Source organism: Lagenorhynchus albirostris, chromosome 20, assembly GCF_949774975.1.
Source record: "Lagenorhynchus albirostris chromosome 20, mLagAlb1.1, whole genome shotgun sequence".
Taxonomy (NCBI): domain Eukaryota; kingdom Metazoa; phylum Chordata; class Mammalia; order Artiodactyla; family Delphinidae; genus Lagenorhynchus; species Lagenorhynchus albirostris.
The window spans coordinates 2,682,716-2,700,963 of NC_083114.1; the positions used below are offsets into that span (position 1 = coordinate 2,682,716).

An 18,248-nucleotide genomic window follows, 5' to 3' on the forward strand; every position below is an offset into this window, starting at 1 on the left:
AGATAAATTTTAGGTTAAGGTACTAGCTTTCTTTAGGGTATAAGAAGTCTAGAATGAGCATAGTTCCTAGGACTATAGAGCCCTCAATGTATTAAAAAAGATTAATTAACTGTGAGAAATCACTAGTTCTAACCAAGAATGCACTTAATTATACCTGGATAGTTGTTCCAAAACACCTTGGAACACAGATTTCAACTAAAACGTAACATGTATATTCCTGAAAAGTCTGATATTCTGTAATAGTATAGTTTAATATAAAGACTTCTGGGGACAATAGGATTATGGTTATTACTTAAACTTTGTAAGCAGAGCATTAGCAAAAACAACAGCGATCCTAATAGAAGTAATAATATTGTTAAAGCTCCAATATCATTTGCATTTAGACTACAGTCAATTCTTTGGTAGCCATAAACCCTATAGTTTATGCTTCCTTTGTTAATCCTTGAGGTCATTTGCTTCCAGTAGAAAATAGTATGTTTCATCAAAATAAAAATCAGATTCGGGGTATAAAGATTTTTATCAACCTTTAAAAACAAAAAAGTACAGGAGAAAATGTCTTCGCAGTTTCTTTTCAACATTCCAATCTTCATTAGTTAGCTTAACATTGAAAAGCAGAGCAGTTCTTGAATTAACTAAGCCAGGTACTACCTGCACTAAATGAAAACTAAATGCAGACTTTTCAAATCTTTTTAAGGTCTTCGTCTATCTCAAAGGCTATTTCTTAATTATGAGACAGCTTGATCCTGAGAGCCTGAAAACATTCATGTGCTAGGAACAATGATTCACGAATCTTTAGGACTTCCATGTTATATTCATATCATTCTCTTACATATGCATATGAGCTAATTTGTGTAACATAACACGTATAACAGCAAAACAGATTATATTTCGATTCAGCAGATTTTGAAAATGCTCCTCAGGTGATCTGATCCGTGCCCTAAGAACTACTATTACAAATCAGTATTTTCCACTCACTTCTTCTCTAGTTAAATATTTAACAGTAAACAAATTCCTTGAGTGCCTATTATATGACAGGCACTAGGTAGAGTGGTGAACGAAACAGGCATGATGCTCGTCTTCAAGGAGTTTATAATTTTGTATTGGAACATTCTGATAGTAATTTGAGGGAAGAAGTTAAGACTCCTATCTCACATCTTATATCACAATGAAAGCCAAATAATAGCAAACATTTATATGAGATTTATTAGCAAATCACAAGAAGCCTCAAACAAACAAAAAAAGGCATTCACATTATCTTGAACTCAGGAAAGCCAACAGCAAAAGACATTAAAAAAAAAATTGATGAATCAAAATAAAAAAACAATTTTCTCTTCATCAAAATTGAAATAAAAAATTTAAAATGCAAATGGAAAAAATTATTTGCAAAATGTAAACTCTTACAACTCAATATAAAATAAAAAACACACCAACAGAAAAATGGGCAATAGATATGAAAAAGCAATTCATAAAACAGGAAAAATAAATGAAAAAATGTTAAATTTTACTAACAAGCAAATAAATGCAAGTTAAAAATGTATCAAACAATGACTTTTTTAAAAACAGTAAATATGTGGTATCAGTAAGGGCACACAAGACCTGGGAGCCCTTATACCGTGCTATCAGGGACAAAAACTGGTTCTCCTCCTTTGCAGGGCAATCTGGATACACTCATGAAAACCTTAAAATATGCCAACTCTGGTCTCTAATTACACTAACAGGAATTTACCTTAGCTAAATAAATAAGACTGTATACCAAAAAAATCAACCCAGGGACTTCCCTGGTGGTCCAGCGATTAGGACCCCGCACTTTCACTGCCCAGTGTGAGGGTTCGATCCCTGGTCAGGGAACTAAGATCCCGCAAGCCACACAGCGCAGCCAAAAAAAAACCAAACACAAAAATCAACCTATTGGGCTTCTCTGGTGGCGCAGTGGTACAGAGTCCACCTGCCGATGCAGGGGACACGCGATCGTGCCCTGGTCCGGGAATATCCCACATGCCGCGGAGCGGCTGGGCCTGTGAGCCATGGCTGCTGAGCCTGCGCATCCGGAGCCTGTGCTCCGCAACGGGAGAGGCCACAACAGTGAGGCCCATGTACCCAAAAAAAAAAAAAAATCAACCTAAAGAAAATATGTCATTGTTCTAATGAGCAAACAGGTAACCCAAATGTGTGGCAATTAAATAAATTACTTTATATCCATACATGGAATATGACTAAAAATAAAATTGTAAACTTAACGACACAAGAAGTATGTATTTAAGCAAAAATAAAGCTATATACAAAGCAAGCACATTAAAATATGCACAATTAACAACAATTTCTAACTGGTGAGACTGTAACTTTTTCCTTCAAACTTACCTAATTTAATCCTATACATGATATACCTGGGCTTAACAACATTAAAAAAAAGAAAAAAACTAACAGATGCTAATTCTTTCAAAATCCCTACTTCTAAAAAAAGGAAAGTCATGATTTACAACTTAGCGGGGCGGGGGGGGGAGGGGAAGAGCAGGACTAGGGGTCAGAGGTCATGGGTTCTCACTCCAACTCAGGAGGCTCGACCTAGGTCACTTAATTTTTCTTAACATCTGTCTTCTCTACTGTAAAACGGAAATCAACTGTACTCTGATCCAACATAACACATTATTTAAATGGATGAAGTTTTAAGATCTCTTTCTGCCAAAAAAATCCATAGGTATAAATTACCTTTGTGGTCATTTATTCAGCCTTGGAAGAAGACCTTTATTCACTATATTTCTTTCTTTCTTTCCTTCTTTTTTAAATGTTTCAAACATTTCTTATAAATCCATAGACTATAATACATACTCCACATAGTGAAGCAGGTCTCAATATTCCTAGAAGCTTAGTTCATTTCTAGCTTATCACAAAGAGCTTTCCCCACCCAACTTATTATTTTGAAAATTTTCAAATTTACATAAGAGTTGAAAGACTAGTATAATGGACACTCAATATCTTCATCTAGATTCACTAGTTGTAACATTTTGCTATATTTGCTTTGTCTCTATACACATGCACACACCTACCTTTTTTTTCCCCCAGTTGATCTATTTGAAGATAAATTGCAAACATATTCACTATCTTTTAAATCATTTCTCACTGCATTAAAACGCAAAGAAAATGTGTATTTATTTATCTGATATCAGGGTGGACAGGGCCATTAGCCATAAAGGCAAATAAACTTTATGGGAAAAATATTTGATAACAAAAAGGCAGGGGTAAGAGATATGAAAATATGATAGTAAAGGGGTTAACACTTTATTGTTAAAAGTGTTTTAAAGAATTAGTTTATTCTTTCTAAAACAAATATTTATTCAGTACCTACTAAGTGCCAGGTACTTCCTAATCTGAAGATTTAATGACAAGCAAAACAGACAGTTAAATATGATAAACTCAGCAACAAAATAAGGGCATAATACAGGAAGATGCATTTCACAAAAGAAAGGTAAATAATAATAAACATAAGAAAAAAAGAGGTTTGATCTTAGAACCTTCTCATAAATCCACAATACATTGTTTGAAATGTCACGAGATACAGCTACACATTAAAAGTATAACAGTTACCTCTAAGACAGAGAATTATAGATAACTTTTTTCCTCTGTATTTGCAAGAACATATTTTCTACATAAATTAGAAAAAGAAACTTTCTTTACAAAAATTATAAGCACAATTAAACCTTACCTAAAACGTGTCTTCTCCTATGCGGTAAGTTAATAAACTGCAACTGAATTTAAAGGTATTATTTAAAACTTAATTTAAATTTAACAGAACTGTGGTAGTCTTGAGTCTGACCACATTTTACAGCCCAACAAGCCGATATAAAATGCTTGAGATTCAACAGCAATTGAATGTCATTCAACAGCAATTTTTCTTTACAGCAGTCCTCGGATTGTTTTCAATTACCAAAAAGTTAAAAGTACTGACTTTAAAAGTCTGGAGTATTAAGTCTGTGGTTTTTAGTTTTGTTTAACAAAATTTTTACTTTCCCATAGCACTAACCTTTAGAGACTGGCATAACTGGACTTTCTTTTAGACGCTGTGCCTGAATATGGCTAAACAAACATTTCAGACCGACAACTCCACAGGGTAAGAGAACAAATATTTACCTTCTTAGCATCTGCAGAAGACCTCACCCCTTCTGGCAGCGTGTGCACTAAAGGTAAGACCGCAGCGCTGACCCGCTGGAAATGGGAATCAGAAACCTGCTCCAGACGTGGTCGCTTGGATTCCAGTGAATCATGATCTGCCGGGGAAGGGCCTGGGTGAAACTGCTCATATCCAGTTCTCCTTTCTTGAGGCCTAATACATACAAAGAAAATAATCACTTGAAAATGTTTAAGTGATGTACAACTTCCTGCTAACATCCCTGGTTGAACTATGAAATAAAAGAAAAGGTATGCTCACTTTCAAATGTATTTCCTCACCCCAGGAGAATATATACCTCACTATAAAGTACTATTAAACCTAAATCCTGATAGGAAAAGTTTCTTCAGGGTAGGTGGGAGTAGAGGTGATAAAGCAGTGAAAGTTGTAACAGAAGATTTCAACTTGCAGAAAATTTGAAGTTGCTGAAAAATATCCATAAAGTATTTTTAAACCTATGCCATAAAAACTGAATATAATCTAGCCCAGAAGAGCCATCATTTTCAACCAGTAATAAAAGCAAGCAGAAAAAAAAAAAATTTCCCAGCAACTGCCACATGGAAAGATAAATGACTTGAGTCGTGAGGTATTATTAAGACTTAAAAACAAGTCTCGAGTGGGAATGCAACAGTACTTTGAATACATAATTCTGACCCCTAATACATGTATTTTGTCTAGTTTCTCCAAGTTCATAAGTATCTTGAAGGTCAGGAATCTGTTTTTAATTTCTCTACATGATATACTGTATAGAGTACTATGTATGGGTGTTTGTTAATTTGACTTTTCATTTTCTACCAAAGTATTTACAGAAGCGACATCTTACCTATAGCCAAGCTTTAAACGAATGTCTCACAAAACAACTTTTCATTGAAAAGTTAATCATGGGGTTTGGTTTTTAGGATAGATGATAAAATAAACCCTGAGGTCTATAATTTTATAATACTTCAAAAATTTGAAATCTCATTCAAGACATAAGATCCCATTGTCTCCTTAAAATTCACAATGATGTCACAAAAAATACTGGAGTAGGAAGCTTCAGGAGTAAGACAAGGATGCCTGGTTTTGCCACTTCTTTTCAATATAGTATTGGGAATTCTTATCAGAATATTAGGCAAGAAGAGAGAGAAAAGGCATCCAAATTGAAAAAGAAGTAGTATTTCTATTCACAGATGACAAAATCTCATATGTAGAAAACTCAAAAGAATCCACAAAAAATGTTAGAGCTAATAAATGAACAGAGCAAAGTTACAGGATAAAAAAAAAAACCAACATGCAAAAATCAGTTTTATTTCTATACACTGGCAATGAACAATCTGGATGTGAAATTAAGAAAACAATTCCAGGACTTCCGTGGTGGCGCAGTGGTTAAGAACCCGCCTGCCAATGCAGGGGACACGGGTTCAAGCCCTGGTCCAGGAAGATCCCAAATGCCGCAGAGCAACTAAGCCCATGTGCCACAACTACTGAGCCTGCGCTCTAGAGCCCATGAGCCACAACTAGTGAGCCCACGTGCCACAACTACTGAGCCTGCATGCTACAACTACTGAAGCCCGAGCGCCTAGAGCCCATGATCTGCCACAAGAGAAGCCACCACAATGAGAAGCCCGCACACTGCAACGAAGAATAGCCCCCACTCGCCGCAACTAGAGAAAGTCTGTATGCAGCAACGAAGACCCAATGCAGCCAAAAATGAATAAATTTATTTTTTTAAATAATAATAATTAAAAAAAAAAACTAATACCGTATGATGGTGTGGCCACTTTGTAAACAGTCTGGTAGTTTCCCAAATGGCAAACAAAAAACTACCATGTAATCAGCAATCCTACTCCTAGGTATAGGACCAAGAAAAAGGAATATATAGATAGCCACAGAAAAATCTGTGCTTGAAAACAGCTATCAACTGATGAATAGAAAAATAAAATGTGGTATTTCCAAAACAAACAAACAAGAAAGACAGATTTTCATACTAAAATATCTCTGTAGCCTTTTAGACTTAAAATTCCCTACATTTTACTGACTTTCATCATCTCTTAGTATCATCTTTAAATAGCTTTAAAACAAATTTATCAAATGAATTTTTTATTGAAATGTACCTAATCATTTTAATTTTTTTAAAAAGATAAACCCTCTCCCCGCCGGCTGGGGGCGCTCTAGATGCTGCACAGAGACCCTCTGCACCCCTGCATACATGGCGCTGCGAGTGGTGCGGAGCCTGCGGGCCACGGTTTGCAGCCTGCGGGCCTGGGGACTGCAGGCGGGCGCCGTCCGGGTGCTGCGCACCGGACCCGCTCTGCTGTCGGGTCGTAAATTCAGACAAACATGAATGGGTAACAACAGAAAATGGTGTTGGAAGAGTGGGAATCGGCAATTTTGCACAGAAAGCTTTGGGAGATGTTGTTTACTGTAGTCTGCCTGAAGCTGGGAGAAAACTGAACAGACAAGAGGAATTCGGTGCTCTGCAAAGTGTGAAAGCTGCTAGTGAACTCTATTCTCCTCTATCAGGAGAAGTAACTGAAATTAATGAAGCTCTAGCAGAAAATCCAGGACTTCTCAACAAATCTTGTTATGAAGATGGTTGGCTGATCAAGATGACCCTCAGTTGGGCTTCCCTGGTGGTGCAGTGGTTGAGAGTCCGCCTGCCGATGCAGGGGACACGGGTTCGTGCCCCGGTCTGGGAAGATCCCACATGCCGCGGAGCGGCTAGGCCCATGAGCCATGGCCGCTGAGCCTGCGCATCGAGAGCCTGTGCTCCGCAACGGGAGAGGCCACAACAGTGAGAGGCCCGCATACCGCCAAAAAAAAAAAAAAAAAAAAAAAAAACTTGCTAAAGGGTTAGGAAAATAATTATGAAGAGCATTAATTAAAATTATGATTTTAGGGCTTCCTTGGTGGCGCGGTGTTTAAGAATCTGCCTGCTAATGCAGGGGACACGGGTTCAAGCCCTGGTCTGGGAAGATCCCACATGCCGCGGAGCACCTAAGCCCGTGCGCCACAACTACTGAAGCTTGCGTGCCCAGAGCCCGTGCTCCACAACAAGAGAAGCCACTGCAATGAGAAGTCCGCGCACTGCAACAAAGAGTAAATCCCGCTCACTGCAACTAGAGAAAGCCCGCATGCAGCAATGAAGACCCAACGCAGCCATAAATAAATTTATAAAAAAAAAAAATTATGATTTTAATTTTTTTAACCTAACATATTTCCATTTTAGAAGTCATCAAATCACTGCAGGAACAGTTTTCTTTTTTTTTTAAGATAAATTTATTTATTTACTTTTTTTTGGCTGCGTTGAGTCTTAGATGCCGCGCGTGGGCTTTCTCTAGTTGCAGTGAGCAGGGGCTACTCTTCGTTGCGGTGGCTTCTCTTGTTGCAGAGCATGGGCTCTAGGCGCGCAGCCTTCAGTAGTTGCAGCACGTGGGCTGAGCAGTTGTGGCTCATGGGCTCTAGAGCGCAGGCTCAGTAGTTGTGGCACACGGGCTTAGTTGCTCTGCCGCGTGTGGGATCTTCCCAGACCAGGGCTTGAACCCGTGTCCCCTGCACTGGCAGGCGGATTCTTAACCACTCACCACCAGGGAGGTCTCCACACACTTTTCAAATGCATACCTTTAAACATTCTCCCAATACTTACCGTACCGCTTATTTGGGATACTTATATTATTTTTACTTTGTCAAGATTTGGTACTGATATTCCATTAAAGAAGCATAATTCATCGAGATGTCTCATATGGACTTTCCACTCGAATGGGTTTATGGCTACTGTAGTCCTTTTACCACGGCTTCCATTCTTTGTTTGACTGGATTCCATCATGTAGAAATTCTTCAAGAAGCTTTAGATGCTCAGCGCTTTCATGTCTAAAAACGTCTGCTTGTTGCTTTTAAACGTGTCTGATATAATATTCTTGGATCTCAATTTCTTTTTCTCAGAACTCTGTAGCTATTGCTCTACTATTAATATCTTCTGTCAGATTCTTATCCCCCTATCAAGGACTTGTGCTTTGCTTCCTGGATTCCTAATTCTTTTACTTAGCCTTAAACTTTAATGATAACCAGGATCTGTCTCGGTATTGATCATTCTGTGCAAATTTTTCTTGGAGCAAGGTATGTCCTATCAACCTATTGAGTTCTTCCTTCACTTTAAAGTGGAGAAAAGTGGGTTTTTTTTAAAGTTATGAATATTATTTCCTTTCCTTTACCAGGTTCTCCACCTCAGAAACACATGTTCTTATGACATGCTGGATGATTTTAATTTGCCCTCCTTATTTATCCACTTCTTGCTAATTGCTTTAATCTCTGTCCTTTTCTTCTGTATCCACTCTGATCATTTCTAGACCTTTCTTCCAAGACAAAGGTCTGACTTTCAGCCACATCTATTTTATTCCTTGTTCCTTCTCACTTTATATATTGAATTTAAAATGGTGGTCTTGGGGGCACAGGAATGTCCAATCTTTCATTTTATCTGATATGGTTGCCTTATTTTGCTTTTGAATACTTCATTATTAATTTTAAGTTCTACAGTGCACAGCACTCATGGGCCATGTTCTTTGTTTTTCATCTTCTTTACACACACGGGTCTTTGTTTTTGGAACACTGTATTGCTTTAATCTTCCTTTCCAGGAATATGTTTTCCCTGTTCATGGCATCCCTTACCCTCCTGCTCAGGCATACTATGAGCAACCTTACCCAGACTTCCTCTTTGGTGTGGAATGGTGTGTGGGCATTTTCCTTGCTCATCCCCACTTTGCCTGGAATGTGTTTGTCTACAGATGGAGGACTGGATATGGCTTTCTAAATACTTTTCTGGGGCTTCCCTGGTGGCGCAGTGGTTGAGAGTCTGCCTGCCGATGCAGGGGACATGGGTTCGTGCCCCGGTCCAGGAGGATCCCACATGTCGCGGAGCGGCTGGGCCTGTGAGCCATGGCCGCTAAGTCTGCGTGTCCAGAGCCTGTGCTCCTCAACGGGAGAGGCCACAACAGTGACAGCTCCGCGTACCGCAAAAAAAAAAACAAAAACAAAAAACAAAGAACTTTTCTGGAAGTATATAGCCTGAGGAAACAGAAAAGTGGTGCAAATCACGGGAAAACTGGGATGGGGCTGTGACAGCCTTTGCTAAGGATCCGGGCCCGCTCCACCAGCCGCACATGTAAAGCAGTCCTGAGGCCTTTGGCTCAGCACTTTGGAAAGTGGCACGCTGTAACTATCCTTCCTGCAGGACGGCATAATGGGGATTCCTAAGCCAACCGTTCACCACATCATCACCCCCACTCATGTCTTCCCAAATTAGGGAGCAATCATGAGAAATCCTACGACTACACTAACCTTCTTTCTTTCTTCAACACTGCTTCTTTGAGAGTAAAAGCAGGAACTAGGAGGCCAAGTTGTGCAATATTCTCACTCCTTACTTGAATGCCACTTTTCCAAGTTTATGGCAGTGGCTGTATCCTTTCCTTCTTTATGCAGGGTGCATTTTTAGCCCTTTTTAAAAAAACTATCTTCGTATATTTGCTAGATAGTAGAGGAGAGTGACCTGAATTCTCTCCACAGCCTTCACCAAGAAATGCATTTTACAATGATTTTAAACATGGCCGAATAATTTCAAACCTTTTATAATCTTAAACCCCAAAGAGTAATCATATTTTTAAAATAGTAAATCAGTTTCTTTACAAAACTGCTAAAACAAAACTTCAAAATCCTTTCGAATAAGAGTGAGAATGGAGTAAAAGACCGCAGAAATGGTAAGGACCCTGGAGAAAATGAGTACCTGCCATGGACGGGGCCAACATTACCCGACCAAATACTTATCCTTTGCAGACAATGACATTATTATCCTCATTTTTACAGGTAGAAAACTAAGGTCTGAAAGTCTAAATCACTGACTGGCAACCCTGTCTGCAAATGAGAATGACCTGGGCCCAATCCCAGAGACTCATTTAATTATTCTGGGATGGGACTTGGGAATCAAGCTTTTAAACCTCCCCAGGTGGTCCTAATACGCAGCCTGAATTGAGAACACCTGTTTACACAATGCTACAAAGTCCACAACAGCTGACCAGGATTCAAACCTAGGTCAACCTGACTGCCCACTACACAGCATTAACTCCAAACTCTGGAAACAAGTTTTTAAGAGTTTAACTATTATGACAACTACTCCAAAAGGTCAACAAATATAAAAGAGCTCAAAATATAAACTGTAATGACAGCTTGGTTAATAAGATTACAAGATAAATATAACAAAATTAAAGTAATAAAATAAATGACACAAGTTCAGTCCTGGCTGGAAACAGAAAAGAAAGCCTGTTACCTGTCAGAACCTGGGTGAAACTCTGAAAGCAGGGAAGGTCGTCTGCGAAGCTGCTGCTGCTGCTGCTGCTGTAAGAGCTGTGAGGCCTGACTGGCTTCGAGATGAGAAGAACGATAATCAGGGACTGCAAACTCCTAGTGGTAAAATAATCAGAAACTAATTATTAACCAAGAAGTGAAAAGCATCATGAAACCAAACCCAGGACAAATGAACAAAGGCAGTTATGGTCCACTAAGTATGGAAAGAAGCAGCAATGATTTCAATCCTGCACTGATTTAACTCTTTCCCATAACCTAAAACAATCAACATTAACTATATATCATTCAAAAGAATTCAAAATGAGATTTCCTGTTCAACCTATATATTTTTTTTAATTTTTAAAAATTGACTTATTTATTTATGGGGCACTGGGTCTTCATTGCTGTGCGTGGGCTTTCTCTATTTGTGGCGAGTGGGGGCTACTCTTGGTTGCGGTGCAGGGGCTTCTCATTGCGGTGGCTTCTCTTGTTGCAGAGCACGGGCTCTAGGCTCATGGGGGCTTCAGTAGTTGCAGCACGCGGGCTCTAGAGTGCAGGCTCAGTAGTTGTGGAGTACAGGCTTAGCTGCTCTGCAGCATGTAGGATTTTCCTAGACCAGGGCTCGAACCCGTGTCCCCTGCAGTGGCAGGCAGATTCTTTTTATTTTTAAAAAATATATTTATTTATTTTATTTATTTTTGGCTGCATTGGGTCTTTGTTGCTGCGTGCAGGCTTTCTCTAGTTGCGGCAAGTGGGGGCTACTCTTCATTGTGGTGCACAGGCTTCTCACTGCAGTGGCTTCTCTTGTCGCAGAGCACGGGCTCTAGCCTCGCAGGCTTCAGTAGTTGTGGCACATGGGCTTAGTTGCTACGCAGCATGTGCAATCACCCCAGGCCAGGGCTCGAACCCATGTCCCCTGCATTGGCAGGCAGATTCTTAACCACTGCACCACCAGGGAATCCCGACAGGCAGATTCTTAACCACTGCGCCACCAGGGAAGTCTCAACCTATATTTGATTTATTCTTCTAATAACATATCACAATAACTCCTAATCTATATTATTCCCATAATAAGGTCTCAAACCCTTGTGTTCAATATGAAATCCTAAAAAGCATTCCTATCTTAAATTTAAAATGGGTAAGCTAGAAGGGACACAGAAGCCATCTAGTTAAATCCACGTGTATTTACAAATTAAGAAACAGAAGTCCAGAGAATCAACCTGCTAGTTAAGAGTAATAGTTTTTCCATCATTCTAGGTGGGTGTTTTATGTTTGTTTTTCTACTTTTCTTTTGTTGACTTTTTGTTGAAAAGGTCAAAGCTTCTTTTGAAAAGATATTAACAATCACAAACAGATAAACACAGAATTACCAAATAACCCAGGAATTCCACTCCTAGGTATATAGACAAACTAAAAGCATATGTCCACACACAAAAATGTGTACACAAATTGTCAAAGCAGCATTATTCACAATAGCCAAAAAGAAGACAGAATCTAAATGTCCACCGACTCATACACAGAAAAACAGCATGATATATCTGTACAATGGAATAGTATTCAGCCATTTAAAAAAATGAAGTACTAATACATGCTACAAAATAGTTGAACCTAGAAAACATAATGCTAAGTTAAAAAAAAAAGATTCAGAAGCCACATATGATTCCATTTACATGAAATGTCTACAAGATGCAAATCAAGAGACAGAAGGTAGATTAGTGGTTGTCGGGAACGGAGGGAAGACAGGAATTGCGGCTGACTACTATTATGTATGGGGTTCCATTTTGGGTGATGGAAAAGTTCTAGAATTAAATAATGGTAATGGTAGCCCAGCATAGTGAATATATGAAAAACCACTATATTATACACTTAAAAATGGTGAATTTTATGTTATATGAATTATATATCAACAAAAGTTTAGAAAATCATAAACAGATAAAGTAGAGCTGGCCAGACTGAAACATGGAGTAGGACAGGCGGTCCAGAACCTTTCATTAGAAGCAAATAACAGTAAAAAGATTATCTCATACACAGTCTATGAAAATATATCAGGTACAAAGTTGAAAACATAAACAAGAAAAAACACTGAAGACAAAATCATTTTTTAAAAAAAGTATGTCAAAACTCAAAAAATAAAGAATTTACATCCAAAGAAAGAGACAAGATTATGTGAAAGTGAAAAAGGACACAAAAGTATTAAAAATATCCTCAAAAAGAACCAAATAACAATTAAAGAAAGTAAAAAGTTGATCACTGAAATTAAACAACAGTAGAACAGACAGAGGTGAAGGGCAAATGCAAGCAAAGACAGGACTGAGGAATTCTCTCATAACACAGTACAGCACAAAGATACAGAAATTACAGAAGTTAGAAATGGCAGCTACAGTAAAAGGTTCCAACATTCAATATCCACAGGTGAGAGGCAATATTCTGTGAATAATAGAATAGCATTTCTCAGAAGTTAAAAAAGACATAGACCTCAGATTTAAAACGGCCTAAGAGAAAAGTTGAGCAGATTTAAAAGATTAATCCACACTGGACGTATCAAAATCTTAGAAAACAAAAGATGAAGAGAAAACTCTACTACTAGTCATAATAAAAAATTGGTTTCCTACAAAGTAAGAAGGATCATAATAAAAGCAGACTTCTCATCAGCAACACTGAACAGAACGAAACACAAATACATATTCCAAGTTCAGAGGAAAACAAATTTGAACCTACAAATTCAGTAACCAAATCATCGTTCAAGTTTTAGGACTACAGACTTTTCAGAATTCCAGAACTCAGAAAATTCACCAGTGACAGTGTCTCTGAAAGAATTCCTAAAGGATGCACCCAGCAAGACAAATGAAGAGTAAGGAGCGAAATAAAAGAAACAATAGTGCACTTCTGCTTCCAGCTATGAGCAAGTAACACTGTCCAAACTACATTCCCACAGTAAACAGCAAAAAAAAACTGGACAAAGTGTAGGAATTCCTTTCAGACATTGGACAATACGCTGCACAGGACCTGACCTCTGAGAAAAGTGACACAAATGGGGGAGTCCTAGCATAATCCAGGCTTTCTGCCTGGAGGTGATTTCCAAACTGCATCCAAACAGTGCCCCAGAATCTTATTCATTGAAGAAGCAACCATACTAGTTTGGGAAAGCCAGATAGAATTTCTGGAGACTTCCAGAGAGGAGGGAGTTACACAGAGAAATATTTCCTGAAATATGAATTTGTGTTCCCTTAAGTGTTTGGCTGAATTCCAATCTGTAATGCATAGGGAGAGCATAGCCCAGTCTTTAAAGGCTGAACTAAGAACAACTTCTGAAGAAAGAACTGTTAGAAGGAATGATAAAACAAACAATTCCCAGAGCTCACACAGGGCCAGACCTCATTCAAATTTCCTCCAGCCAGAGATAAGAAATTTCACTGGATACACGAGATATTCAGTAGATAGCCCAGAAGTGGCAAGTTCAGAATTGGAGGATAAATTAGACCTAGAATAAAGACTATTCTAAACTTGCCTTAAGAGTGTTTAAAAATAAAGCTCAAAAGTAACTTCACTGCCTACCAAAAGGAATCCAACTGTCTTTAAAGGAATACAGCAAAATCCAGCAATGTTCATATTCTAATCAAAAATTAAAAATCCAATGCCTGCAATGATAATTTCACAGGATGAAATTAACAGTAGGTTGGAAACTGCAGAAAAAAAGATCAGTGAACATGAAACCATAGCAAAATAAAGCAAATGGGTACAAAAACGGTGGCAGGGGCGCGGGGGGGAGACCAGAGGTCCAGTAACCTGTAGGATAAAATAATATAGGAGTAACTGGTGTCTCAGAAGGAAACTAGAGTAGAGGAGACAGAAAATATACCTGAAGAAATAATGGCTGAATACTGCCCAAATTTTATGAAAATGACGAATACACAGAGGCAGGAAGCTCAGTGAATGCTAAAGTCAGTAACATATACATTCAAAAAGCACAACAAAGGCACATCAAAATCAATTGCTGAAAAACACTGATAAAGAGAGAAATCTTAAAAGTAACCAGAGGGGGAAAAAGATATATTTAAATAAACAAAGATAAGGATGAGCAAAGACTTCTGGTCAGAAACCAAACACGTCAGAGTTCAACAAATTACATCTCTTAAAATGCTGAAAGAAAATAACTGTCAACCTAGAATTCTATATCCAGTGAAAGCATTCTTCAAAACTCAAGTTGAAGTAAACTTTTTCAGGTAAATAAAAGCTGTGCAAGTTCACTGCCAAAAGACCTGCACTAAGAGAAATAAACGATGCTCTTCAGGCAGGAAGAAAATGTAGCAAAAGGAAACCTGAATATATACAAAGAAGTGAAAGGAGTCAGAAATCACATATATGTGGGCAATTATATAATAGAAGGGAGAAAATAATATGGACAGAAATCAGTAAAATACAAAAAAATAGCAAAAAATGGATGAAACTAAAGCTAGTTCTTCAAGGAAAAGAATCTATTAAACTGATAAACCTCTAACTAGACTAATAAAGAAAAAAAGGAGAAAAAAACCACTTATTAACACAAGGAATGACATCACAACAGATCTAAAAGACACTGAAACAATAAGGAAATAGTATGATAAATCACAGCAATAAATTTAGTATCTTGAACAACAAAATACCCAAACTGACTCAAGAAAAAGTAAAGAATCTGAATTATAACTGTTAAAGAAATTGAGTTAATAATTTATCAGTTAAATTCTTCCCACAAAGAAAATTCTAGGCCCAAATGGCTTAGATTCTATCAAATATCTAAGGAAGAAAACAATACCAATCCTACAATGACTCTTTAAGAAAATACAGGGGGAGGAAACACTTCCCAAGCTAATAACCTTCCTAATGGTGAAAGGCTGAATGCTTTCCTCTTAAGATCAGAAACCAGGCAAGGATGTTCCCTCTCACCCCTTCTATTCAACACTGTACTAGGTATTTTAGCCAGTGCAATAAGGAAGAAAGAGAACAGACATCTAGTTTGGAAAGGGAGAAGCAAAAGCTGTCTTTATTCTCAGGTTACAGGATCACCTACATAGAAAATCCTATGAAATCCATAAAAAAGCAAGCAGAAGTAGCAAGTAAGTTTGCAGGATAGAAGATAAATATACATAGCAGCAATGAACTGAAAACTGAAATTCAAAAATAAGTACCAGTAACAATCACATTAAAAATATTACATATTTAAGAATAAATGTGACAACAGATGTACATGACCTGTACACTGAAAACTATCAATTACTATGAAAAATTAATGCAGACCTGCATAAATGGAGAGATATACCATGTTCATGGACAGAAACATTCAAAGTTGTCAATTCTCTCCCAAATTAATCTCTAGATTCAATACAGTCTAAATCAAAATCCCATCAAGCTTTTTTGTAGACACTGACAAGTTGATTCTAAAATGCGAAGGCGCTAGAATATCCCAAACAACAATTCAGGAAAGAATCACACTACTTAGCTTCAGGGTATTATAAAGCTCTAATAATCAAGACAGTGTGCAGTGCTTTATTAAAAGATTAAATGTTTGTTTACACAGAAAAATCACATTTGTGAGATAAAGAAAGACAAAACATATCAGTGTAGAGAGAACAGAAATATACTCACATATATATGATCAACTGATTTTCAATGAAAATGCCAAAGCAATTCAGTGAGGAAAGGATAACCTTTTCAACAAATGATTTCTAGAACTGAATACCCACATGCAAAACAATGGCTTCAACTCTTACTTCACACCATAAACAAAATGTAATTCAAAATAGATCACAAACTTAAATGTAACAACCTGAAGTTTTAAAGCCTCTAAGAAGAAAACATAGAAGAAAATCTTAGTGACCTTGAGTTTGGCAAAAAAATTCTCAAATATGACACAAAAAGCAAGAAATATTCAAGACAAAAATTAATAAAATGGACTTGATAAGATTAAAAACGTATCTCCCAAGAATACCATAAGAAAAGAAGGCAAAGCTTCTTTATGTAATCTAGTAGATACAGCTAATACATAGATACGTATCTCCTAAACAATTTTATTTGTAATAACCAAAAACTGGAATAAGTGACTGGATAAACAAATTATGGTATATCCATACCCAGCAATAAAAAGAAATTAATTACCAAGGTGCGTGAGAACATGGATAAACCTCAAAAGTATTATGGGACAGAAAAGAAGCCATTGACAAAAGAGTTCATGTGAAACTCAAGACAAAGGTAATCTGTCATGACAGAAAGCAGACCACAGTTTCCTGGGAGTTGAGGTTTGTGGGAAGTTGGGGAGGAGGCCTGACCTGGACAGGGCACAAGGGAACTTTCTGGGGTGATAGACATTTTTTTCTTTCTTCATTTTGGTGGTGGTTTTATGGTTGTATGAATCTTGTCAAAATGTACACATATAATAAAATTTTATTATAAAGCAAATCCCAAAGTCGATTAAAAAAAAAAGAAAGCAGCAGCAATAACCTAGGAAATCAGTAATCAGATGAATAGCACTGGGGCAGGAAGGACACACAACCAAAACTCAGCACCTAACCATGTAAGAATCCTCAATCTAGCAGTAGAAAGTGACTTCTTCAACCAAAAAAGGACATCTACAAAAAAATGCAACTAATATGATACTTAATAGTGAAAGACTGAATGTTTCCCTAAACAGAAACAAGGTAAGGATGTCCCTTCTCACTTTGTAATCATGACCATGCTTTAAAGGAGTCCTCGGTAGTACCCAGTAGTACTCAACTATATTTGCTGGTAAGTGTGCTTTCTTGTTCTCCAAAATGACCATTTCATCCCTTCCCTTCTCTTTTCTTCAAACCTCTTACACCCCCATCCCTGGCACACTCTAAGCTGATAATTTCACCTATTTTATTTTTCACAAGGTAAAACAATCATGCAAACTCATCTTCCTACCATCAAATCTCTCAAGGCAGAGGTTCTTTAATATATCACAAATAATACCAGTAGCTACATAGAGTAAACACACATACAGAAAACCTTAGCACAGGACCTGGCCCTCACTCAAGAGAGGCCAAGTCATCCGGCCAGCTTAATACTCAACCAGAACTTGGCGCATAAACAGAGGTCTTAACTTAGAAACTCTAGGCAGTTGATTCTTCTCTATCCATCAACAACTCCTACAATCAGAAGCAGAGACACGTTCACCTCCTGAAATCTGGCATAAAGTCACAATAAGAAGATAAATATAATTAATCCCTAACCTTTGGTCCCCCACCTTTGAGAATGGTTCTTGCCATTAAAAAATATATATAACAATTATATATATATAATTGTATTTGGTTTCTGACCAACAAATGTATTAAATGGGAAAAGTAAAGAAAAACACAAAATACGTATGCAACTTGCATAATAGCTGTTCCTTACCTGCTGGTGACGGGTGCTGGGAAAGGTGTATTGAACAGAGTGGGGAGGATAACGACTTTGCTCTGTGCTGAATGCTCCTTGGTTGGGAGGATAACCTGAACTTGACATTATCAGTAAAGAAGTCCTCACCAGGTTGTGAGATCAAGTGCAACAAACAATCATGCTTCTAGGAAATCACCTAAACAGGATGGGGAAAGAAAAGAATTGATAAGTACTAAAGCACCAGGTGTGCTTCCAATAACACAACTATAGCTACATAAACAAAACCACTATTATCAGTAAAAGCTTTCTCTCTTACTTACTTAATATAATAGAAGTTACTGGGGCTTTAAAAACATCAATGGGTCTTTTCCTCTATACTTAAAAAAGTTTCTTTAACATATCA

General features: G+C 37.6%; 1 protein-coding gene and 1 pseudogene across 18 annotated transcripts in view; one reads left to right on the forward strand and one right to left on the reverse strand.

Moving 5' to 3' along the window:
- Window positions 1-18,248, reverse strand: part of NCOR1 (nuclear receptor corepressor 1) — a 145,924-nt gene that overhangs the window by 105,989 nt on the left and 21,687 nt on the right. For all 18 annotated transcript variants that reach the window (XM_060135336.1, XM_060135346.1, XM_060135345.1 and 15 more), the window contains exons 2-4: window positions 17,864-18,041; window positions 10,458-10,591; window positions 4,126-4,318 (exon numbers count right to left, since the gene is read on the reverse strand). In XM_060135336.1, coding sequence (XP_059991319.1) covers window positions 4,126-4,318; window positions 10,458-10,591; window positions 17,864-17,971 — 435 coding nt within the window. In that variant the 5' untranslated portion in view covers window positions 17,972-18,041. The remainder of the gene's footprint in view (window positions 1-4,125; window positions 4,319-10,457; window positions 10,592-17,863; window positions 18,042-18,248) is intronic.
- On the forward strand, window positions 6,351-8,387 carry LOC132511411 (glycine cleavage system H protein, mitochondrial-like; annotated as a pseudogene).